This window comes from Talpa europaea (assembly GCF_964194135.1).
Source record: "Talpa europaea genome assembly, chromosome: X".
NCBI classification, from domain to species: Eukaryota; Metazoa; Chordata; class Mammalia; order Eulipotyphla; family Talpidae; genus Talpa; species Talpa europaea.
The window spans coordinates 85170579-85194427 of NC_140081.1; the positions used below are offsets into that span (position 1 = coordinate 85170579).

General features: G+C 43.9%; 1 protein-coding gene across 5 annotated transcripts in view; it reads left to right on the forward strand.

Annotated features, from left to right (window-relative positions):
* Positions 1-11299: 11299 nt before the first annotated feature.
* The window catches only part of LOC311187128 (integrator complex subunit 6-like), a gene marked incomplete at both ends in the record, with an annotated part of 53286 nt that continues 40736 nt past the window's right edge, over positions 11300-23849 (forward strand). For 4 of the 5 annotated variants that reach the window (XM_084258392.1, XM_084258393.1, XM_084258395.1 and 1 more), the window contains 2 exons: positions 11300-11410; positions 11552-11629. In XM_084258392.1, coding sequence (XP_084114518.1) covers positions 11300-11410; positions 11552-11629 — 189 coding nt within the window. Of the gene's footprint in view, positions 11630-23849 lie in introns of all 5 variants that reach the window. The other variant, XM_084258391.1, reaches the window with a different exon arrangement.

Genomic DNA, 23849 nt, shown 5'->3' on the forward strand with positions numbered 1-23849 from the left:
TTAAAAGTATCTATTGTACATGTATATAGAATATATGGCCCTGTGTGTATGTGATATACACTCATACATACCACACACAGACATACACACCTAGAATAATGTCTGGAATCTAACATAGCAAATGCTAACAGTAAGGACTTCTTGTGAGTGAGACATTCACTTTTTTTACACTCTATATTATAATAAATCTGAATTTGTTTCAATAAACAACAAAGCATTATTTCTTAAATATAAATATTAGAATACATACTTACTGAGAATATATATTCCAGAATATGTATATGCATATATATATATATATATCCATATGGAAGATATGTTTTTGTGAAAGTTGCATCTGCAGAGAAACAAGTGTTAAGGAAAAGGATAGAGGGCAGAGACACTGTAGAAAGGAAAATCTATCGGACCTGACAACTAATTATATGTAAGTGGAAAGATAAGGATGAGTTGAAAATAGCTCAGTCACTGAAAGAACTTGGAGATACCATTACCTTGGGTAGGGAAGCCAGAGGGGCTAATTTTGAAGGGGAAATCATAATCTCAGAGTCTAGAAAGATGTATTCATTATTTATTACTACACAATAAATTAATATAAAACTTAGTTGCTTCAAATAACAACAATTATGTATTATTTCTATGGTTTCTATGGGTTGAGAATTCAGACTAGGCACAGAAGGGAAAACCTGTTTCTGCTTCTTGATATCCCCCTCAGCTGGAAAATCCAAAAGCTGGGAGCTGGAATCATCTGATTGCTCTTTCACTTATGTGATGACTGATGCTGGTGTCAGCCGGCAGCCTAACTGGGGATGTTGACCAGAGCTCCAATGTGTGGCTTCCTCATATGCCCTGGTTTCCTCACAGCATGGTGGCTGAATTTCAGGAATGAGCATCCTGACAGAGATAGAAAGAGAGAGAGAGAAAGAGAGAGACCCAGTTGGAAGTCACATTTCCTTTTATGACCTTGCCTTGGACATCTCCCAGCATTGCTTCTATTCACGCCATTGACCAGTGCAGTCACAATCCCCTACCCCCACCCCACACCCAAGGTCAGGAAGCATGGACACCATTTCCCAATGGGAAGAATGTTAGTCACATTGTAAGAGCATGTGAGTAAGATAAATACATGAGCACGGCCATCTTGGGAAAATAAGATCTCTCATACTACATCATACTTTAAGATGAATTAGACTATGAGTGACTCAACAGAGTATCATTTTCAGAAAGATTTGCATTTTCCAAGAACCCGATAGTCCCCAATGTGTTTACTTATATGAATAAGTCACTAAAGGTGGGGAGGCTACATTAAAGCTAGGAAGCATGATTTGAGGACAAGTGCTTTAGTATTTAAGATTAAAAAATTCAATATATAAAGTCTTACTATAAAGGTAAAAAAAGACCCAGAGATTTTTAAAGATTCTCTATAGTCTGGTTCTTGTCTAACTCTTGGGCTTAATCTCCAATTATTCCTTCGCTCATCCCACCTTAAATACAGTCATGTACCACATAACAATGTTTCAGCCAACTACGGACTACATATGTGATGGTGGTGGCTATGTACATTGCCTGGGTGTGTGGTAGGCTAAACCATCTAGGTTTGTGTAATTAAAACTGTATGACATTTGCACGAAAAAATAGCTTAACTACACATTTCTCAGACCATATCCCCATTGTTAAGCAATGCATGAGTGTGTAAGTTATGCCACATTTCTAGAAGCACATCAAACATACTACCTTAGGTCAGATTCCTTAGAAGCAGAGCCTGAGACAAGGATCCAGGTCTTTGCACTTGTCTGAGAGAGCTCTCAGGAAAAAAAGAGCGAAGAAAGCAGGATAGGCAGGGAATGGACCTAAGGAAGACATGGTCTCTCTTGAAGTCTAACGGTGTAACTTTGGCTGGATCTCTAAAGCAGTGAAGCATAAATGACACCACAAGGTGATCCCATCCTGAGGCAAGGGGGCTGTGTTGATCTGTCATTGGCTGCAGGTTGGGGGAGGGGAGACGGGCAGGCTGCCCACGTGGCTTGTTGCCTAACCTTGGGCCAAGGCAGCTCTCATTCCTGAGGACAATTTTCAGGAGAAAGGGGGGCGGGCAGCTGTGAATCCTCAGTAGTCCACACTCATAGCAGCTAGAGATGATTTCACTGGCCTTGCAAAGAGCACCAACAGGGTCATCATGCACGTGAATCTGTTTCAAGGCTTCAGACAACTGTGGCTCCTATAAGTCCTTTATCTTGGGGTACAATGACCTCTCTTTTTCTTCACTGTTATCACCTCTCTCAGGAGGCTTTCCCTGATAACCAGCTAGCTACAGCCTCTCGTCCTGCACTTGCAAGGAACCCTGGGCAACTCTATCTCTGAATTTACCGAATTGTGTTGAAAGTAGCTGTTTATATAACCAGCCTTCCCCAGTGGAGTAGAAGCTCACCAAAGCAGGAAGCATGTCCTGCTCATCTCCTTGCCCCAGGCAATTAGCAAAGTGCCAAGCAGAGCAGGCCTAAGTAAATATCTGGTGAGCCAAACACTAAGTAAGGGACTTCTGAGGTGGCAGTGCAAGGCCAACCAGCTCTACTGTCAGAAACTCTTCCATACTGATGCAGGAGGAGGGAAAATGGAGAAACTAGTGATACATTGGAGACAAATTGAGTGATTTATGACAAGTAACACAGCTGCAGGAGTTCTTGCTATGCCTAAGTGCAAGTGGAGTACAGCTCTACTATTGTTACATTTCGATGGACATGTACGAACATGGTTTAAATGTTGTCATTTTTTTCAAACAGCCTCAAGAAAAAAGGCAAGAATTATGAAATCCATTATTTAACAGGAGTAGAAATATTTCTTTTCTGTATTAGTGGAAATGGCTTGGTGTAAGAGCTGCTGAAGAATGTTTTTCAGCACTAATCTTCCCCAGAGGTGAGCAGGGAAACTAAAGGCATGTCAATACTCTGGACTAAGGGCCTCCGCCAAGGGGAAGGAGTGAGGTGAATCTGAGTAAGATCTATGAGGTAAAAATTCACTAGTAGAAGACAGTCTGATGTATGTGTGGGGAGGAAAGAGACTCAGGATTCCAAGTTTCAGGAGGCAGGAGAGGCTGAAGCTGGTGGTGACCTACCACCACCGTGTCACATACTCTCTGGGTATAACGTTACCCCTGGAACTTTGCAGACAGAATGAGGATGCCCTTGCCTTTTGAGTGCCTGACTCTTCCATATAAGGAGGGTATGGGGCCCTCACCTCAGGGCGGTGAGGTGGAAGGAGAGGACACCACAGAAGATATGAAACTCAGCACAGGCTCCTATGCCCTGATGTGATAGGAAGTTACTCAAGTGGCAAAACCTGCTGGGGAGCTTGGCTGGGGGCTGCCCTGTGCCAAATCTCATCACCAGGTGTTTTTTTTTTCTTTACGCTTGGGCAGCTCTCAGCGTTACCAGGTCTATAAATAGCTATACTACTTGCTGTGCCTAGGCCCAGGACAGAAGGGAGCAGCTGCAAAGGATTGTACCAGGCTTTGTGCTAGGTTTAATTAGCAGATGCCTGGATCTCAGATATCCCAGGTTTCCTCTTGGGGTGCTCACCTCTATTTTCTGGGCAGCACCCCAGAAACAACTCTTACAGCCAACCTCCTGTCAGGTTTCAGAAAGAGGGTTCTCTGGGCAAAGGTAAATCAACAGGTGTCAGTAGGCAGACCACAGCAAACCCAGGTACCACATAAGTCCACTAGAGGGTTTACCCAAGGTGAACGTTTTAGGGAATGAGAGGGTTGTTTATGGGTACTGCTGGGGTTGTACCTTCTGGCCCCTCTGCACCTACTTCCATGCTGGGCTGCTTCTAATTGGTGTCTGTGCTCTCAGGCACACACACATCCTCTCATTCTGATATTGTTCATGCAGATTTGGGAAAGAGAGCTTGGGCTCTGGGGTCAAGGAGCTGACTAGCTGTCTCCTCTGGCAACATTGGGAAGAAATATAATAGGCTGTTGTTCTGAGGTAAGGGGTATAAAGTACCCTCACATAGTACTTGAGAAATGAAGCACTCGTAGCTCTAGTATATTCCCCCTACATCAGCCTGAGAAGCTTCTCCCCTGCTCTGTAGCTGTTTTTGCTGCTTTACTCAGCTGGGCTCCTAGTTATTTCTATTTCGATGTCCCATGGGAGATGCCAACTCACCTTGTCCACTGGCACACAGACTGACCCTTTCCTCTGCTTATGTTTCCCTATAACATTCATCACACACTGACACACTAGGCATTTAGTAGATGTTTGTTTATCTGCCCCAAAGGGCAGGGGTTTTGCCTTGTCTTGTTCACCAACGGGTACATATCTCCCTCCTGGCATGACTGACACACAATAGATGCTTGATAAACATTTGTTGAATGACCCTCCCCTAAATGCATCTCTTTCTTTGCCCCCTATCTCAGAGAGTGGCCCCGCAATTTCTTTATTGCCCAAGCCAGAATATTAGTCCTCCTGGACCCCTCTCCTATCCTCATATCCGACATTCAGTCAGTGGTTAAAATCTGACTGTCCTACCTAAGGGTACCTGGTGCTCATGCACTTCTCTCCATCCCTTCTCAGCACTGCAATTAAATCCACTGAGATTATAGAAATTACTCCTAACTTGCCTTCTGGATTCCATTTTTGCCCTCATCAACCCATTCTCCATGCTGAAGATAGGATGATACAATCAAAACATCATCTGCTGAGAATCCTTCAGTGGTTCACCATTGCTCCCAGGTCAAACCCCAACTCTGTGGATCAAGATGTTGTATATATTCACAATGGAATACCGCTCAACAATCAAAAAAGATAAAACTCATGCCATTTGCAGCAACATGGATGGCGCTGGAAGGGATCATGCTCAGTGAAATAAGCCAAAAAGAAAAAGAAAAATATCGGATGGTCTCACTCATAGCAGGAATCTAGAAAACTTAAATAAGAGACCAGGAAAATGAATAACTATAAGAAAGTGAAGGTCGGAATCAACGAAAAACTGTGAACCAGAGACACTTTTTGGGGGGTGGGGGCGGGAGGGGAGGGATTGGGGTCAGAATGGGGGTTGCAATTGTATGGGGAATATAAAAATAAAATTTATTATTTAAAAAAAAAGAAATAGGGCCTCCCCAGTGGTGCAGCGGTAGAGCGCTGGGTTGCGAAGCTGCCCGCGGCCTCTGCGGAGCCGGTTCAATCCCCAGCTGCTCCCCGGCCACCGGAGGAGGGTCCCACATGGTGCGCAGACCTCTCCTGCCGCCCGCTGCTCCCCTCAGCAGTGTACTTCGGTCCTTCTGCCTGCTCTACTCCCTGTTCTGGCTCTGGTGAATTCTCTCACTCTCCCGCGCTTCTGACTGTACCCAGTGCATGTATAAACAAAACAAACAAAGAAACAAACAAATAAATAAATAAATAAAACATGCCTCTAAAAAAAAAAAATAAAAAAAGAAATAAAAAAAAAGAAATAAGCCAGACAGAGAAAGATAAATACCAAATAACCTCACTTACAGGTGGAATATAGAAAAACCACACAAAGGGTCAAAGAGTTTAAAGCCAACCCTTGAAAGCTGACCACAGACCTGTGGCTTTAAGAGGCGGGGGAGAGGACTATGAATGGGAGGGGAGAACACACTGGACTGTGGGAAACTATGAGTGTTTTCGGTGGCGGTGGGTGGTGGTGGAGCTACAGTGACTACACCTGAATGGGGGAATCCTATACTGTCAAAACACTAGCCAGGATGTATGACAACAATACTTCAATAACAATAAGTGACATTTTTAAAAAGAAAAAAAAAACAGGTAAAATCTGAGAAACTATCAAAGTCAATAGAAGCCTCAGTGGACATGATGACTAAATGTGATGTGGCATCCTGCAACATAAGAAAGATAGTAAGTGAAATGCAAATCTGCATAAGAATGAATACTAGTAACACTTTATCGTATGGGTTCATTCATTGTAACAGATGTGCCATAGGAACATAAGATATTACTTGTAGTGGAAACTGGGTACAGGTATATGGGAACTCTCTGTACTGTCTTCACATTTTTTTCTGTAAATTTAAAACTATTATAAAAATTGAAGTTTATTGAAAATCATAAATTAACTCCAACTCCTTAGCAGGGCCTGCTAGTCCTGCATGGCCTGGCTCTGTCTACCACTGCAAGCTCAGGTCTAGCTCCCTCTCCCCATCCTATTCCTTGGCCCCAGTCTCCCACATTCCTGAAATACAGAACTTCACGTTTCTTCTCCTGGGTCTCTTTCCATCTCTTTCACTATCTTGCCCACCTCAGCATTCCCTGTCTGAACACTCTACCGTCTCCCCTGCACCGTTCCTCACCCCCACCATCTCCTCCCTCCTTGGGCCAGTTTCTACATTTCCCGATGGTGACAGCTTCTCTGTATCTCTGGCATCTTCACTCCTCTAGGAGTACCTTCTTCTTAGTGCTCCCCTAACACCATGCATTTCCCCTCTCATAGCACCTAACAGAATATCACATCTACCCTTGATTATTTTCTCCGCTAGAATGTAATCTACAAGTCCTAGATTGTATCTATTCTTGCTTTTATTCAATATTTATACAGAGCTTACTCTGTGCTAAGCAGGCATACAAACTATAAAATCTCTTTGGTCTCATTGCCTGTCACACAAAAGGTCCACCAGAGAAATATTTGGCTAAAAGAAAGATTGACTAAATGAACAAAGACAGTGGAAATAACAAAATCCTTTGTGGGAGTGGCTTGGGGTGGGCACGGAGACAGAGATTAAGTTTAGGAGTCAGAGAAGTTGAAAGCAAATAGTCCAGGGGGTTAGGAAGACGCCAGGATAAGTGGCAGGTGATGAAAGGCAAGGTGGTGGGGGGAAGGGATAGCTCAGAAAGGCGAGTGACAAATGGCTCTGCAGTCAACCAAGAAAAATATAGAACAGGTCATTGGATTTGGCCAGGAGCTTGCCCCTGGGAACCTCAGAGCAGTTTCCAAAGAGTGCTGGGGAGAGAAACCAGATTGCAGGGGCTTGAGGAGGGGCTGGAAGGTAGAGAAACCAGCTGTGAGAGTGCACTTCCGTAAGCCGTAAAAGGGGGAGTGGGGAGGGTGTAGTAGCAATTAGGTTAGGTAAGGTCTTTTTCAAGATTTGGTGATTAGGGCCTGCTTAAAGGCGAAAGGCAACAAATCTTTGGAGAGTGGGAAGTTAAACCTGCCCTCACCAAAACAGAGGGTCTGGTGTATGGCAGCAGACCACACTGTGGACAATTACATGAAGTGGAATCAAAGCGTGAGCTGCCACATATTGTGAAGGGAATGAAAGCCTGGAGATGTGCTTGGTGGGAATTCCTTCCCAAGAGATGGCTGGTCACTCCAGACATGAGGCAGAAAGGTCTGGAATGGGAGAGTATGGTGAGGCATTAAAGTGACTTGATTTAGAGGCTGCCAATGAAAGGAAAGCAGATGAAGAACAGAGACAAGGGGGCGGGGGTGTGGAGAGGAAACCACCTCAAGAGCTCGGCAGTCTAAAAAGCAGGAGAAAACTGGAAAGAAGATACGATGGTTAGTTCAGGTCTTAGAGCTGCACTGAAATTTGGAAGCAGTTAAAGATTTGGCTGAAGGATCCATAATGAGCAGTGGTCCAAAGGAGAGCCATTTCATAAGAAGCATGAATGGAACAAAAGGGAAGCTGCAGGGTTTCCTGAGAGGGTCTCAGCTCAAGGACTTGGTCTGAAGAAGCCTACTGGGGCTCCAATCAAAAAAGGCCCTGCAGCCCAGGGACCAGGGAGCTGCGCAGGTGGGGCTGGCAAGCAGGGGTCAACAAGGCAGGCTGAGGGACCCAAGGAAGGGAAGACAATGAAAGAGTGACAGCCAGGGCATAGTCAATGATTTCTTTCTTTCAACAACCATTGATTGGGCAAGCACTTCACAGCAGGCATTGGTTAGAGGCTCTGCCTGCTCTCCGGGAGTTGACTTTCCAGTAGGGGACACAAGTCCAAAGCCTGCATTAACCTATACAAGACAGAGCTGATGCTCTGTAGCAGAGAAAGATGTAGAAAGAGTGGGGGGGGGGGTGAGGGGAATGTTAGTATTGATCTGTGCCAAAGAAACACAATAAAGAGGCCTATACACACTCTAGCATAATACAGAGTTGACTTTCCCCCAGGAAGTGAAAAGGGGCTTCATGCTGAGGATTTGGGGTTTATTTTAATTTGAATGAGGCCCTACTAACTCCACCAAAAGGTTATTTTTTTGTATATTGTCACTTTTGTAGTTTTATAATAAGACATGGACATTTTTTCAGATTCCATATTTGCATCATGTCAATTCCGTTTGTATGCATGCCAAAAAGGATCAATAACCTGCCCTGTTAGAGAAAATATAAATGAATGCATTAAGAGGCATTCACCTGCATGGGGAGTCTATTCCGAGGGCAGTCCTGGGGGCCTGCTACTCTCTGGAGCTGTGCTCCTGAAACCTTTGTGCTTCCCTGATGCAGCTAAATCCGTTTGAATACTTTGTATGTTCTTTTTAATATAATCTATTTTCCGGTGATAAAACTGTGGCTTCCCTAATGCCCGTAAATCATTTTTTGAAATTGTTTCAGTAGTATTCACCTTGGAGAGATTTTTTTGAATACTTTGTATAATTTTTAACACAACATCTTTCTGATTATGAAAGGCACACTCATTGCAGAAAAGTTTGGGGAAGTATAGAGAAGTGTTTTTTTTTTTGTCATCTTTGTGAACTGGAGCTTATTCTTTCTCACTCTCTCTTTTTCTCTCCCTCTCTCTCTACAAAGACACACATATGTGTGCATATGTATAAACTATGATATGCCCCAGTTCATAAGTAGTTCTATATGTATTCACAAGAAATATAATAGGAAACCTTGTACTTCTTCAACCAAAGAACCAGCCAATCCACCCCTTGCATTTAGCTGGTGGCTGAAAGTGACCCATTATCCCTTGGACTTGACTTCAACAAAAACCGTGAACCGAGTTTGTTTCCAGTAAACCCATTCCCACCAAACATTAGGCAGAATTCTTAGATGCCTCTTGATTTCCACACCATGGAGTTAACTCCTGTGTGATCTTCTCTGAGTGTGGGTACAGCTTGTGGCTTGCTTCTAAGGAAGAAAATATGGCAAAGGTGGTAGAAAAGGCAGTGGGTATCACTCTCATGATTAAGTAAGTTACACTCTGTGGATTCCATCTTGTCAGACTGGAGTGAGAGATTTCCCTCTGGCCCTGAAGCAGCAAACAACCACACTTTGGAGGGGGCCACGTGGCAGGGAACCTCAAGTGCTGGCTGACTTGAGGGCTGCCTCCAGCTAGCGGCCAGCCAAAGGAAATGAGATCTGCCTACCACCTGAATGAACGTGGAAGCTGACTGATTCCCAGTTTAGCCTCCAAATGAAAACATGGCCCAGCGAACCCATGGATTGAACCTTGTGAGACTAAGCAGAGAATCCAATTATACCATGCTCAGACCCCTGACTATGAGGTAATAAATATGTATCCCGTCTTAAAGCTGCTGAATTTATGGTAATTTGTTACATAACAATGGAAAACTAACACGCTGGCCCCACCAATCCTTACCTTTAGCACCTTAGCTCATGTAGGCATTACCCTTCTCCAATAATATTTGTATCAAATGAAAATAGAGACTTCTAATGTCTTTCCCATCCTTATTTTGCCATTAATTCCCCCAAACTGGCCTGAAATACACCGTATCTCCAGCTAAATTTTAGTTTGCATGATTCCTTCCATCCCAGAATGCCTCCCTCCCCGCTTTGTAACTCATCCATGAAATTTTCTGAACTTCTAAGCACTGGACCATTGATTCCATTGCACTTTTCATTTGCTACTCATACACTTCCTAATCATATAGTGCCATGTGGCTTCTTTGGAAATCTTATTTGTCTGAAAATGTTATTGAATGTGTATATAATACAAAGGATATATAAAATATTATATATGTATAATCTTTGTCATCAGTGAAATGGTACTGTCATTGAAGGTCCGGATTCCTTGTTGTGGATAGCATACTGCTAGGAATACACACCTCCATATTTAAAAATTGTATTATAGGAAGCAATCAGCCCAGTGGGGGTTGGTCACTGATGGAGCCTCTACACGGAGCCAGACGTCAGAGCCTCCCTCATTGTTACCCTAATCTCACCCAGCTGCGCTTCCCTTTACTGATAATTTTAATATAATCCCATTGCAATCCAAAGATTAAACAAGGCTAATGTTGGTGCCTTGCACTTCCTATGTGCTCAATAAATGGGAGTTGAATCAGGTTCTTGGGTGGCAAAATCTCTGTAGTGTAAAGGCTGCCCAGAGACAACAGTGGGTGGAATCATCGCAGGCAGGCCTATAGTTTAGAGTTCAGTGGAACTGAAGAAGTTTGTACATACAAAAGTGTAGTTTAGGTAACTGTTTATGCTTTAGTTTCCTCTCTAAGTAGATCTATGTGGAATGCAAGACCAGTAACTGACTTGAGAATACTGATTAAGAGTGGGGAGGGATGTAAAGGAATGTGGGTAATCTTGCCAGGAAAGAAATTTGCCGCTTCTGAAATGTTTTGGTCTTAGGCACTGGCAGGATTGATCGATTGCAGTTAGCAAAGCATTTTCTGTGCAGCCTGTCCAAGCATCTGCTTCTGTACAACTGTTGCTTGGGCTCACTTTTCCTTTCACATCATCTTCGAAGAACTAGAAAAAAAAAATCCATCCACGCTACGGTAACGAAGCATCCGAACAGCTTCCAAGTCCTTTAAAGGAGAATCCTAAAAAGGGTCCTGAACATTTCCTCTTACCCTGCCTGGGTTCAAACTTCAACTCCAGGGTATGCCCAAGCCCCACCCCTTGCCTGTCATCTAATGAATATGCAAATACAGTATAATTGGCAGCCAATGGCGTGGGTTCTAGTCACATGGTGCCCTGGTAGGTGAGCGGACAGAAGTTGTGTGTCGGTGAACAGAGACGGCTCTCATTCTGGGGCGAGCGCCTGAGTGAGCGCGGACGGATGCTTGGGCAGTCGTTCCTGTGGCTGCGGCGGCAGTAGTGGTGGCAGGAGAGAGGAAGGGGGAGGGCCCCGAGGGCTACACACGCTCACACTTTCAAGTTCCCTTGGAGGGAGAGGAGGTGGGGCTGCAGCGAGAGGAGACCCGGAGCAGTTGCATCCGTCCCGTCCCGTGCTGTCTCCCCCTCTTCCTCTTGCTCCCTGCGCCGGGGCTCTGCGAGAGTTGAGGGTTCAGGTGTCGGTACGCAGCAGTGAGGGCAACAGGGCCAGGAGAGTGGGAAGCGGCGCCCAGGGTGCGGGGGAAGATGCCCATCCTGCTGTTCCTCATAGACACGTCCGCCTCTATGAACCAGCGCACTGACCTGGGCACCTCCTATTTGGACATTGCCAAAGGCGCTGTGGAGTTATTCTTGAAGGTAAGGAGAGGGGAGGGGAGAGATGGGAAGAGCTCCGGAGGGATGGGGGTAGTGGGGGATTTGGGTGCTTCTGTAACGCTTGTGTCGTCCCCTCCTCCCTCCTTCCCTTCGCGGCCCCCTCCGTCATCTCTCGTCCTGCAGCTGCGCGCCCGGGACCCGGCCAGCCGCGGAGACAGGTACATGCTGGTCACCTACGACGAACCCCCGTACTGCTTCAAGGTAAAGGGGTCATGTGGGGGAGGGCCGGGCGGGAAGCGGGAGCCAGTCGCCCGGGGCTGCTAACCCCTCGCCCCCGCCCCAGGTGGTCCAGCGGCGCCCGGCGGGGTGTGTGGGAGGGGGCGCAGAGGGCGGGCGGAGCGGTGCCCGCGGAGGCTTCCGAGTAGCTGCGGCACCGGAGATCGCCGAGAGGGAGTCGGGGAACGGCAGCCCCGGGGAGAAGCCGCAGGACTGCCGGGCCGGCGGCGGCGACGACCGCAGCCGCCTCGGAAGATGGCGGACATTTTGCTTTTGTATGAGCCAGAGAGGGAGACTGAGGGCGCTGCTGAGATGGAAAGGAGGGAGGGGAGGGGAAGGAGGGCCTGAGACCCGGAGGGAGGCTACGGGGCGGATCCACCCCTTCGGGCGCACCACGCGCGGCGGCGGCAGAGGGGCCCGCCCGCGTCCGCGACTCCGCCCGGAGGTGCTCGGGGCCGGCGCGCGGGCTTTCCTGCCGCCCGGGCTCCGCCCTCAGCCCCGCCCCCCTCCGCGGCCCCGGCCCCGCCTCTCCCGCCCCGCGTCGGCGCCGCCTTCCTCCCCGGGGCGGGCCCGCCCTCTCCCCGGCCGCCCGCTCTTCCCTGCCTCTTCTCCCTCTCTCCCTCCGGCTCTCCTCCCCTTCCTGCTGCGAGCGTGGCGGAGCCCGCCGCCCGCCGCCCGCCCGCAGGGGCTAGCCTGCGGCCGTCGCACTTCTGCAGCCGCGTCCCCACCCCCACCTCATGGAAAATCTGTCCCCAAGCGAGCCTCCCGCCCCTCAGACCCTGAGAACTCTTTTTCTGCTCTTCTGAGTCGCTCAGGTTAACCCTCTCCGTTAGTTACCGTACGTGCAGTTTCATTGGAGGCTCTGGGAAGCCCAGACGGGTGGGGCGCGGAGATGCCGCTAGGGAACCCGTCAGGTAGGGACCCGGCCTACCTATTTACATCACAAATGCGGTTTGTGTTAGCCGAGTAGGGATTGATCCAGGGGATAGAAGGAAGCTGGAAGAGGTCTCCATCTCACGCAGTTATACTAGTCAACTTCCACGATTTGATCTGCAGTATTCTGACCCACAGGAGAAAAGTATGGAGGACTTCACCTCCGTGCGGCGGTTAATTTACGTTCCTAATGCTGAGGAGATAAATCTTTGCTTTGCCTGCAGTGACCCGATAAAATTGCACTCATTAAATCAACCTCCTTAAGAGTCCAGCTTGCATACTGCAATTTAAAATATATATTACCACAGTCCTTCTCGTCTTTTGCTAGACGCCCTCCCTTTTCCCCCCAGAATTAATCTTCATAGCGATGGATGGGGAGGCGCAGTCCACAACTGTGGTGATCAGTTTCAGCCCAGTGGTGCCCAAAGAGTGTTCCTTCAGACCATTGAGACTTTAATTTTCAACTTGTAATTTACGTTAGCGGTTGGATTCATAGGTTCCTCTTAAAACTGCTGGTTTCCATGCTTTGTTTTCAGTTTTTGATTTGTCTATTTAGAAAAACGGAGCAAGTAGACAGCTTTCAAAATGCCATAAGCATTCTTAAAATGTCAGTTTCCCAAAAGGGTGTGACTGTTTTTTTTTTTCACATAGAAAAGCAGATGTTTGAACATCCTAAGTCTGAACGTCTGCACCCTATAAGTACTAATACAGGTAGAGCTCCTCATTTGTAGTGTGTCATTTAAAGTTCTCCTTAATTTGAAGTAGTAAAAAGGAGAAGCTACAAAGCAGTGTCTCTTTTTTGTCTTTAAAGGAATAACTTATTTAAAACATTTTTTCTGAATACCAATACTCGTAGTTTAAAAATGAATCTTGATCTATAAAACTCACGTGGCAATATTTATAGATTCTTTGGAAAGGAAAAAGAAAGCCTCATCCCCTCTTACCCATCACTACATCTTTTTACCTATTAGTGTAACCACAGGGTGCATGTTACTTTCTCTTCTGCTTTTTCCACGTATTTTCGGCATGAATTATTCCAGGTTGCCACATAGCCGTCATACTAAAAAATTTTAGTGACTGTGTAAATGATCCATGCTTTTTTAGAGGCTCTGCATAGTTCTGGGAGCAGAGGGGAAAGTTGGATTTTGGTTTTAGTGGAAATTTCATGTTAACTCTTTATCTTGCCATCTTATGGGCTACATTTTTTCCTAAAGTAAAAAAACATTCTTCCAAATTGAGTTTGATATTTTTTCTTTTGTGGATCAGCTATGGGAAAATACCTTGCAGTACTTTTATTACTATAGCCTTTGCTATCTTAGTCTTTATGCTTTTCCAAGATTATAGGTTTTCTGTTTTAGTTTTGCATAGCTACATGTGCTAAGAAATCGTCGGTAATCTGACTTTCTTTTCATTTTGCCATTTATACCTGAATTACCTAAAATATGCCATATCTTAGTAGCATTTTCCTTTTCTGAGTCTCTTTCAGCCACTCTCTCCTGCCGGCTCTGACCTTCCCCTCAGCATGTGGTAACTATTTGTTTTGTGTGTGTGTGATTTTTGGAAAGTCTGAAATTTTAGAACATCTGGTGAATTTTTCTTAAAATTTACACTAGTCTTTCCCTTGCTAGTAGCTGGGGAGCCGTAAATGTCTGTTTTCTGTCACACTGATTATCAAATGGGTCTTTGATTGTCAGCAGGCATCTCAGTTCCTGCTTAAAACTTCACTCTTCATTAAGAGTTGGAGGACCTTTCAGCAAAATGATGCTACATAGTATTTCATTTGTAGCTTACTTTTCTGTAGATAATGTGGAGTTTTTCTAAGATTGGAGGGCCACTGTTCATCTTTTCTCACAATAACTGCTCATTTCTAAGGTCGTGGTTATATCCAACTCTACAAACTGCAAAATGCAGTGTATTTTCTAGTAAAAGATTCCATTCTGTTGGTGTTGCAATGGGGCATGATTTGTGCATTTGGTTGGGAGGCTTTTTTGTCCTAATAGGCATGGAACTATTCCCAGTATATCCACTTACTAGCTCTGACAATAAATCTTGTGAAAAGTTACTGTGACTGAATTTTTTCACTAATGTATACCGTTGAGTATGTGAATATAGCATTTCACCGAGGTTTTAGTAACTTCTTACTGCATACCCCGTAGGACATGGCTGTGTGCTCTTTTAAAATTAGTCATACCTGTTACTTGCAGTCAGCTTTGCATGGATGGAATTACGTTTGATTTGGGGACCATGTCGAAAACATATGAAATGGACTACATCTGTTTCAAGTGTTGCTTTGTAGACAAGTTTTATACATAGTGTCCGAAGTATCAACACTACCGTTAGACAGTGGTATCTCTACTGTACATAGGTAGGATGAAACGTTGTTTAGTGTTTTAAAATTTCCAGTGTAATCTCATAAGATTAATACACAGTGTTTAAAAGTGTTGTTTTTTTTTTTTTAAAGTATAATTGCTCTTAATAGTTTGGGCTGAGGTCCTGTTGTCTTGGATGTTTTGTTTTGCTATGAATCATAATTTCCTTTTATTCAGTGAATAGCAGTGGCAAAATTGAGGGTGCCAAGAAGAAAGTGGGGTATATAATAATGCAAGTATTCAAAATAGTTTGGTGTTTTTTTTTTTTTTATAGAGGCATGTTTTTATTTATTTATTATATTTGTCTGTTTGTTTTGTTTATACATGCACTGGGTACAGTCAGAAGCGCGGGAGGGTGAGAGAATTCACCAGAGCCAGAGCGGGGAGCAGAGCAGGCAGAAGGACCGAAGTACACTGCTGAGGGGAGCAGCGGGTGGCAGGAGAGGTCTGTGCACCATGTGGGACCCTCCTCCGGTGGCCGGGGAGCAGCCGGGGATCGAACCGGCGCCGCAGAGGCCGCGGGCAGCTTCGCAACCCAGCGCTCAACCGCTGCACCACCGGGGAGGCCCCAAAATAGTTTGGTGTTTTAAGCTACTTTCTTAAGATGATTTCTTTTTTATTGAAGAAGTGTTTTTTTGACAAAAAGCCAAAATGTTTTTTTAACAACAACAAAAAAAAACGAAGTAACTTTTCTAGAAATAGCTAAAACACATGTGTAAATGGTGGACAGAAGTTTTTTTTATATAAATAGGAAGAGATGTATCAAAGACATATCCCAAGTCTAATTTGAAAACACAGAGCATTTGAAATAGTAAATGTCCCCTTGTGTGCTGCTGTTTCACATCCTGTAGCAGTTTGCTTCCTGGTATCTGCATGCCTTTGTCAACATGTAGCAGCAAAAAGCAGCATTTGGCTTACAGATTTAGGAAGTAAACATATGCTTTTTTATGGTCTGTGTCCCAAACATTTATTGGTATTTTAGCTAAGGCATGACTTTTTCATATGCCCATGAGTATTTTATGGGCCTTATTTGGAATAGGTGTGGCTTTTAGGGGACCCTTTCCTGTGCTAGGAAGCTGAGGAAGTACTTTGGGTAGAAGAGTAGTAAATGGCCTGTAAGAGTAACCTGAGACAACGGAAGGTGCATTTAAAAACACAAAATGCCACAAAGGCAGAGCCTTGACTTACATGATGAATTGTTTTCCCCCTGATCTCCTTTCCTTTTCATCTTCCTCACTGGTCATTTGAGGCATGTAATGATAGTTAATTTGAAACATGAAAAGGAGAAACCATCGACAAAATGGAAAAGCAGATGGGAGAGAATATTTGCAAGTCATATCTCTGATAAGGGTTAATATCCACAATAAATAAAGAACTCATACAACTCAATAGCAAATAAGTAAATAGCCCAAGTTTAAAACAATGAGCAGAGAGGATCTAAATAGACTTTTTCTGGAAGAAGATACACTGAGGGGCAGCAGGGACTTGAAAAGATGCTCAACATTACTAATCATCAGAGAAATGTAAATCTAAACTACAATGAGCTATCAATGCATACCTGTTCGAATGAGTGCTATCAAAAAGATAAGAAATAAAAAGTAGTGGTGAGGATGTGGAGAAAAGGGAACACTGTGCACCACTGGTGATAATGTAAATTGGTGCAGCCACTGTAGAAAATTGAACTGCCATATGATCTGGAAGTTACACTTCTGGGTATTTATTAAAAAAAAAAAAAACACACACACTAACTCACAAAGATATATGCACTCCCACATTCACTGCAGCATTATTTACAACAGCTAAGATGGGGAAGCAATTTATGTGTCCATCAATTGGTGAATGGATAAAAAAATTGTGGTACACACACACACACACACACACACACACACACACTGGAATATTATTCACCCACTAAAAGGAATGAAATCTTGCAATTAGCAGCAACATAGATGCACCTTAGGGCATTATAGTAAGTGAAATAGGTCAGGCAGAAAAAGACAAATACTGTATAATCTCACTTTTGTATGGAATCTAAAAAATATCTTTATGTTCATAGATACAGAGAACATATTAGATGGGTAGTTGCCAGTGGCAGAGGACAAGGGGTGGCAAAATGGGTTGATGAGGTCAAAAGGTACAAACTTTCATTTATAAAATAATTATGTCCTGGGGATGTAATACAATGTTATGTGTACATACATACATACATTGGAAATAAATGCTTACAGATTTTTAGGCAACCTACAAATTAACTACAGTTTATTGGGAAATATTTTAGGAGTAAAGTATCTGAGAAGGCTTTTCCTCTAATAGAAGAGCAGAAGACAAAGGAGTCAGACCTTTAGCTTATACAGTTAACCCTTCATCACTCATGTGCATACCACTTTTGCTAGTTGTACTTTAGTTTATGGCTTTGTTTTGCACTGAATAAAATATTCTTTGTTTGAAAAAAAGGAGAATGTTATTAGTAGAAAACTAGATCTCTGGGCAAAAGAGTAAGTGCTATCTTCAGGCTAGGTGCCGTCTAGAAGGTGGCACCTGGAAGATGACTGGAGAGTGCTGACAAAATTAGGCAGTCCTGTCTGTTCTGTATGCCGAAGCTGTCTTCTACCCACTCGTCCCTATTTGTTCCTCCCGTGTTTCAAGTTTCTTCAGTCTCCATCTGTACTTTTGTTGCAGCAGTTACTCGGATGGTCTCTCTACTTCCACTCTGGCTCGCCACTGAGTCCCTGCCTCACTCCCCCTTGCTACTAGATCATTTAATCTTAACATAAAATAAAATGTCATTCCCCTATTAAAAATCCTTAAGTAGCTTCCCATTACATTTCAGAATAAAATCCAAACTCCTTCCCCTGACTTCTTAGGCCCTTCATGATCTGGTCCTTTCTTAACCTTTCCAATCATGTCTCTCCACTCTCTTCTCATGGACCGCAGGCTCCAGCCACAATGAAATCTTAGGGTATCCTCTCCATCATCACTATGCCTCTTGCTTCTATGCCATTGAATATGTTGTTTCCTCTGCCTGGGGCATACTGGTTGGCCTGACATGCTTCAACTCTTCAGTCTACATTCTCAAAAGTCATCTTGACACTCTCTCTGCCCCAGCCCTACTCTAAATGGTGTAACAACTCCCTCTGTGACCTTCACACATTGTCCAGATCTTAACCACAGCAGACAGTATGGTGTATGGTGATGGCCAGTGTTCGTGTTAGCCTCCCTAATGTCAACACTTTAGGGGCACGTATTTGAACTTTGCTGCATTTGTATCCCTAGTATCTGAAGGAATGCCTAGATTTTAACAGGGATTCGATAATTAGGGGAAAAAAAGGTTTGAAGCAATATGTAAGTGTGGGTGCTGCCTAGTCCTCCTCTTCCCATTTTCACTTTTCCTCAGAGGATGACTGCTATTAACAATTTGATATGGTCGATGTTTATTACAGCTCACATTTTCATCTAGGTTTGGGTTTATAATATGGTTGAATCACATTTTTCACAAGACCAATGCAGTTGTGTCCTCTTCCTTTTGCTTATTGAAGTATAATTCATATACATGAGAATACAACCTGAATGACTGTGCATTTTTAAAATCTTTGTATATTCATGTAACCTCCACCCCAGACCAAGATACAAAGCATGCTCATCAATCCAGAAAATACCACTTGTATCTTCCTGCAACCCCATCATCCCCTGCAGGTAACTCCTGGTTTAAATTTTATCACCATTGTAGTGATCTGATAGAAATAGTGTTTCTTCTGGAAAATGAGTCAAACAGTGGGTTTTTTCTACAGTGACCTCGGCATTCATTTACTGTACATTCATTGTTCATGAAACACCCTCTCTGGACTAAGTTGTGTTATAGGGGCTTAAGGTAACACCAAGAAAGACCTGGCCCAAAGAGAGATCAGAATAGTAAAAGAGGTGATCTTAGTCACTAAGGGTCTTAAGGTGCATCATTGGGGAAAGATGACTGGAGAGTGTAGGTGAAGGTGTGAGAGGTGTCAAGAACAGTGGACTCATTTTATTTTTTAATGAAGTACCATTGTTTTACATCCTTGTTAGTATTTTGACAGTGTAGGATTCCTCCACTCAGGTGTGGTCATCGTAGCTCTCCCACCACCAAAAGACCCACAGTCCATTGTGCTACCCCCTCCAAAAAAAAAAAAAAAAAAGAACAGTATACTCCTAACCAACGGGTTGGAGCGGGGAGGGCACACAGGATACAGTGAGAATTTAGTTTATCCAGTCAAGATTGTGAGTAGGTGACACTGCGTGCAAAGGAACTGTGAAACCTGCAAGCTGCAGATTGTACTTTTCTCCCAGAATGAATTGCTCTGAGGTGGATTTGAAGAGAGCTAGATCAAGGCTAGTTGGCTGGGTGCTTGTTGGGTTATCATTAAACTGAAACATATCTTGAGGTGGGCTGAAGGGAGGGGAGACTCAAAGGTAGGGGAAGCCCAGCAGCTGTAGTTGAAACTGCTTAGTTGCCTTAGTGCGGGCTGCTTGAGAGCTTTTGACCTTGAAGTTGGGATTGAGATGGGAGGGATGGCAGGAGGGCAGGACACGCATAAGGAAAGGACAAACATTGTCCTTTTCCCTTTGCCTTTGCTTCAGGCAGATAATTAAAACCGCTCTGAAGACAGGGTTGTTGGTTTCACAGAGTGGTCAAATGGAGCAGCTGCTTCAGGTCTTGGGTGGGGGGCAAGATATGCTTCCCAGGGAAAGGCAGGATTGAACATCCTCTGCATGGGGGGTGGAGCAGGGACAGGAATGAAGAAGGGAACTGACGGGTTTAATTTAAAATCCTCAAATGAAAAACTCTTTGTAAACATGGCCTCCAGTTCCCTTTCACAGAGTGTAAAGAGAGATCTGGGCAGTCCCTTTGTGTGCTGCTGGAGGCCTGGGACAGGCTAGCTCCTGGATACAATGTTCTAGATGGTGATTAGGTTCCCAGACCTTCCTCACCAGGAAAGCGTTTTTAACCCTTAAAGTCACTTAGCCTTACAGCTATTGTGCTTGTTGTTGTTTCTTCTGGGAAGTGCATTTGGGTTTCCAAGGTGATGTCTTAACAACACTTCCTTCCTGCCTCACAGCTCTGGTGGATTAGTGGTCCCAGTAAGGGATGAGGCCATTCAGAGGGATCCAGCAAAGAGGGTGAGGGACTGAAATGGCAGTGAGGGTGGCCCTTCTGATGTACCCATGATTCCTCTTTTAGATTGGCTATATTTACACCGCTCAGCACTGCATCCACTAGCCCCTTGTGGTTATGGAGCCCTTGAGACTAGCCCTTGGCTAGTCTGAATCATGATGTGCTGTGAGTGTAAATTTGACATTGGGTTTTGAAGACTTAGTACAAAAAAGTTATAAAATAGCTCACTAACAAGTTTTATATTGATTACAAATTTAAACCATAGTATTTTTGATGTATTGGGTTCAATAAAAATATTATTAATTTCAGCTGCTTCTATTTGAAATTATAAAATTATACCTGTGGTTTGCACAATATTTCTATTAGATAGCAGTGTTGGTCTATATTCTTTCTTAAGATACATATGATGTTCAGGGTCCTAGAAATTGTTTCCGAAGGAAGATCCCTTCTCTGTTTAAATTGAGTCTGTAAAGGACTCATTTGTGCACCAAAGGTTATCACAAAGTTCAGAATTGATAGGTTGATCACCTTTGGCCCTGGGACAAACTACAAAAGCATCCCATTCTTGTTTGTATTGAAAGCCACTTTTGGTTGCTTAGACTTTTGGATATAGCTGGTGATCCAACTGGTTGAATTAGATGTTTTTTTCTCCTGAACTCAGTACAATTGGATCTATATGTGAACTCCTAATGCAACTACAGTAATACCAAATTCTATTTGTAATATGCACTAAATATTCCCTGCTTTTAGAAATATATAACATATTCCTTGATAGATTTACATAACTCCTTGGCTCCAAGCATTCCCAGGAACAGAACTCATCAAGAAAAGCAGGATAAAGGATAAATTCTCTAGCTTAGCATAGTGTAAGACTAAGAAACAAAAGGGGCTTGTATCACTTCTCTTATAAGAGGCTTTCTTGATGTTCCCTAGCAGAGCCTTTCTCTTCTATCATGGGAAGTCATCCGTAGCATTAAAAGGAGGGAGGAAGCTCACACAACAGGAGGGCTTGCATGATTATTACTTTCTCTAAACTCTGTCCCTCTCTAGTGGGGATTATGGGAGTGATTATGTTCTATTTTGTAACTGTAATGGTTTCCATTTAAGGAATAAATACTAACACCTAATCCTGAGGCTGGGTAAAAGCACGGATATGCTAATGAACAGCCTCTGTACAAGGTGTACCAGTTTTATAGCCCCAGTTTGGGATCCTTCTAAAACCCATCTTAGAGTTAAAGGTATTATCTGGCTTTCACAGATAGAATTTGACTTACATTTACTTCCTTATAATAATGAACAATAATTTAATAACTTTCTAATAATAGCAGCTGACATTTACTGAGTAATGCTTATGTACAGGGCAAAGTGCCAACGAATGTAGTGCTTATTTAATTCATCTTCCCAACCAGCCTAAGTCCCAGGTATTCTAGTTATCCTCATTTAGCAGATAAGGGACCCAGAAAGGTTAAGGAGCACAAAAGAATGGTAACCCAGGTCTGTCTCTATTCCAGAGTGTTAAGTAATGAGCCACTTCACTTTTTCTGTGAATCATGATAGAGCATTACTTTTAATAACTTCTCTCTGGTATTTTCTCATTCTCATATATGTCCTGGGACTGTGTTTTGTAAGACACAATTATCGGGCTATTATTTATAGTTACTTTTGATATAACAGTGCTTGGTATTATAGCAAGCACTCAATGAATAAAAAATATTACTTCTAGTGTTACCATTTTTATTATTTATCTGACTACTTCTAGGTGAATAACATGGTATATTGTTTGTGAAACACTTGGGCCTTTGATGCCCCAGAGTTATGCCCCTACTCGGGACAGATGTGGTGTTGCCAGGACTCTCAGCCGCTGGAGCTTGAGATAATATATCCATTGGGGGTGGCGGTTGACCTAGGTGGCCTAGGCCGAGCAGGCTATAAGGGAAGAGTGTGGTAGTCTGCCTGTCTGGTGGCCTCCAGAAATGGATTTGCCATTTTCACTTTGTCAGTGTCGTGATAAATGTTTTTCTTATAGGGAAAAGAAAGATCTTCCCTGTGTGTTGCTATAACCATGCAGTATCTTGTAATCCAAAACCTGTGGGCAAGGCAGGCGTGCTTTTGTAAATGCACCATTCTGAATGCACCATTCCATCGCTGCAGAGTTCTGTGTCTTGGCCGGTGCCTCGCCTCCTGGCCCAGTCCTCATTCCGTCCAGGTCCCCGCTCTCCTCTGGCCTCACTGCTACCATCACCAGATATTGAACCAGAGAAAAGTTCTAGTAAGACTATTGTACTAAAGTGGAGGACGTTCATAGAAAATAGAGATCTGCATATTAAAACCTGATTATTATGCTATTCATTAATGGCAGTTGTTCCTCTTTTTTAATCTTTTTTTTTTAAAGATTTATTTATTTATACAAGAACCGGGGTACAGGCCAGATGTGCAGGAGAGTGAGAGGATTCACCAGAGACAGAGCGGGGAACAGAACAGGCGGACTGACGAAATACACTGATGAGGGGAGCAGTGGGTGAGACAGGAGAGGTCTGCTGCGCCATGTGGGTTTTCTCCCTGCTGGCTGGGATCGAACCTCTGCTGTGGAGGCTGCAGACAGCTTCACAGTGCGGTGCTCAACCGCCTGAGCCACCAGGGAGGCCCTGTTCTTTCATTATTTATATCCCACCCTGTCAGTCCAGTAGTTCAGTAAACATAGTACTAAGACACAAACTCTGAACTTGAATGCCACTGAACAAAAGACTCAAAACATTTTATATTTCTGTAAGTAAGAAATAGAGTGCTAATGAAAAAAAATAGATATGAGTTATTAAAATCTTAGGATTTACTCTATTGCTACTTGGGTCAATGGACTAATGTTTATACTCTTTGTCCTCCACTGCATTTGAAACTGTTACTGCTCCTTCCTCCCAGAAACATCACCTTCACTTCTGTTTCTCTAACCCTTTCTCTGATAATTCACAACCCTTTCCCTGATAATTCTTTCCCATCTTTCAAGTTCTTTTCCTTGGTGAATGTATCCAGTCTCACGCATAGTTCCAAATATTCCTTCTGCACAACTTTACTCCACTTTCAGTGTCTTACCCCGCACCCCTGGCTGACTACAGAGCATCTCCACTTGGCTATCCTGCCACCAGCTCGGAGTCAGCATATCAGAGAGCATCCCTGAATCTAAAACCTATTTCCTCTGCCGTACTCCCTGCCTTTTAGGGGAAACTCCCAGGATTGAAAGCTTGTCATTATTCAGCTTTGAACCTGTCCTTCCAACTCCTTCTAAGCTCCATCTATCATCCCTTGGAAATGTCTGTAATATATGTTCCTTCAGCTCAATTTCAGCTGTCCTCACTTGAGTCCATGGCCTGGCCTTTTGGGCCTTGAATACGATGACAACCTTCTGTGTTGTCTCCCAAGTGTCTCTCAAATTCCTACTCACTACCCACACCAACTGCAAAATTTCTAAAAATCAAAGCTGGTTTCAGCATCTCATTCCCCCTACACAAACTTTCAAAGAGCCCCCACACCTATGGAATCAAGTCGAAATTGCTCAGCCTGCCATTCTGAACCATCTGGATTTGTTCCACATGTCCGTATAAACTCATTTCCCATCATTTCCACATAAAAGTTCTGCAGTTCAGCCAAACCTGTGTCTTCCACCCCCGGAATATGCTCCCCATTTCTGATGCTGGTAGTTAACCAAAGAGGAGATAGAGAGCTGGGAGAGCTGGAGGCCTTGGGGGAGGAGAGAGAGTGAACT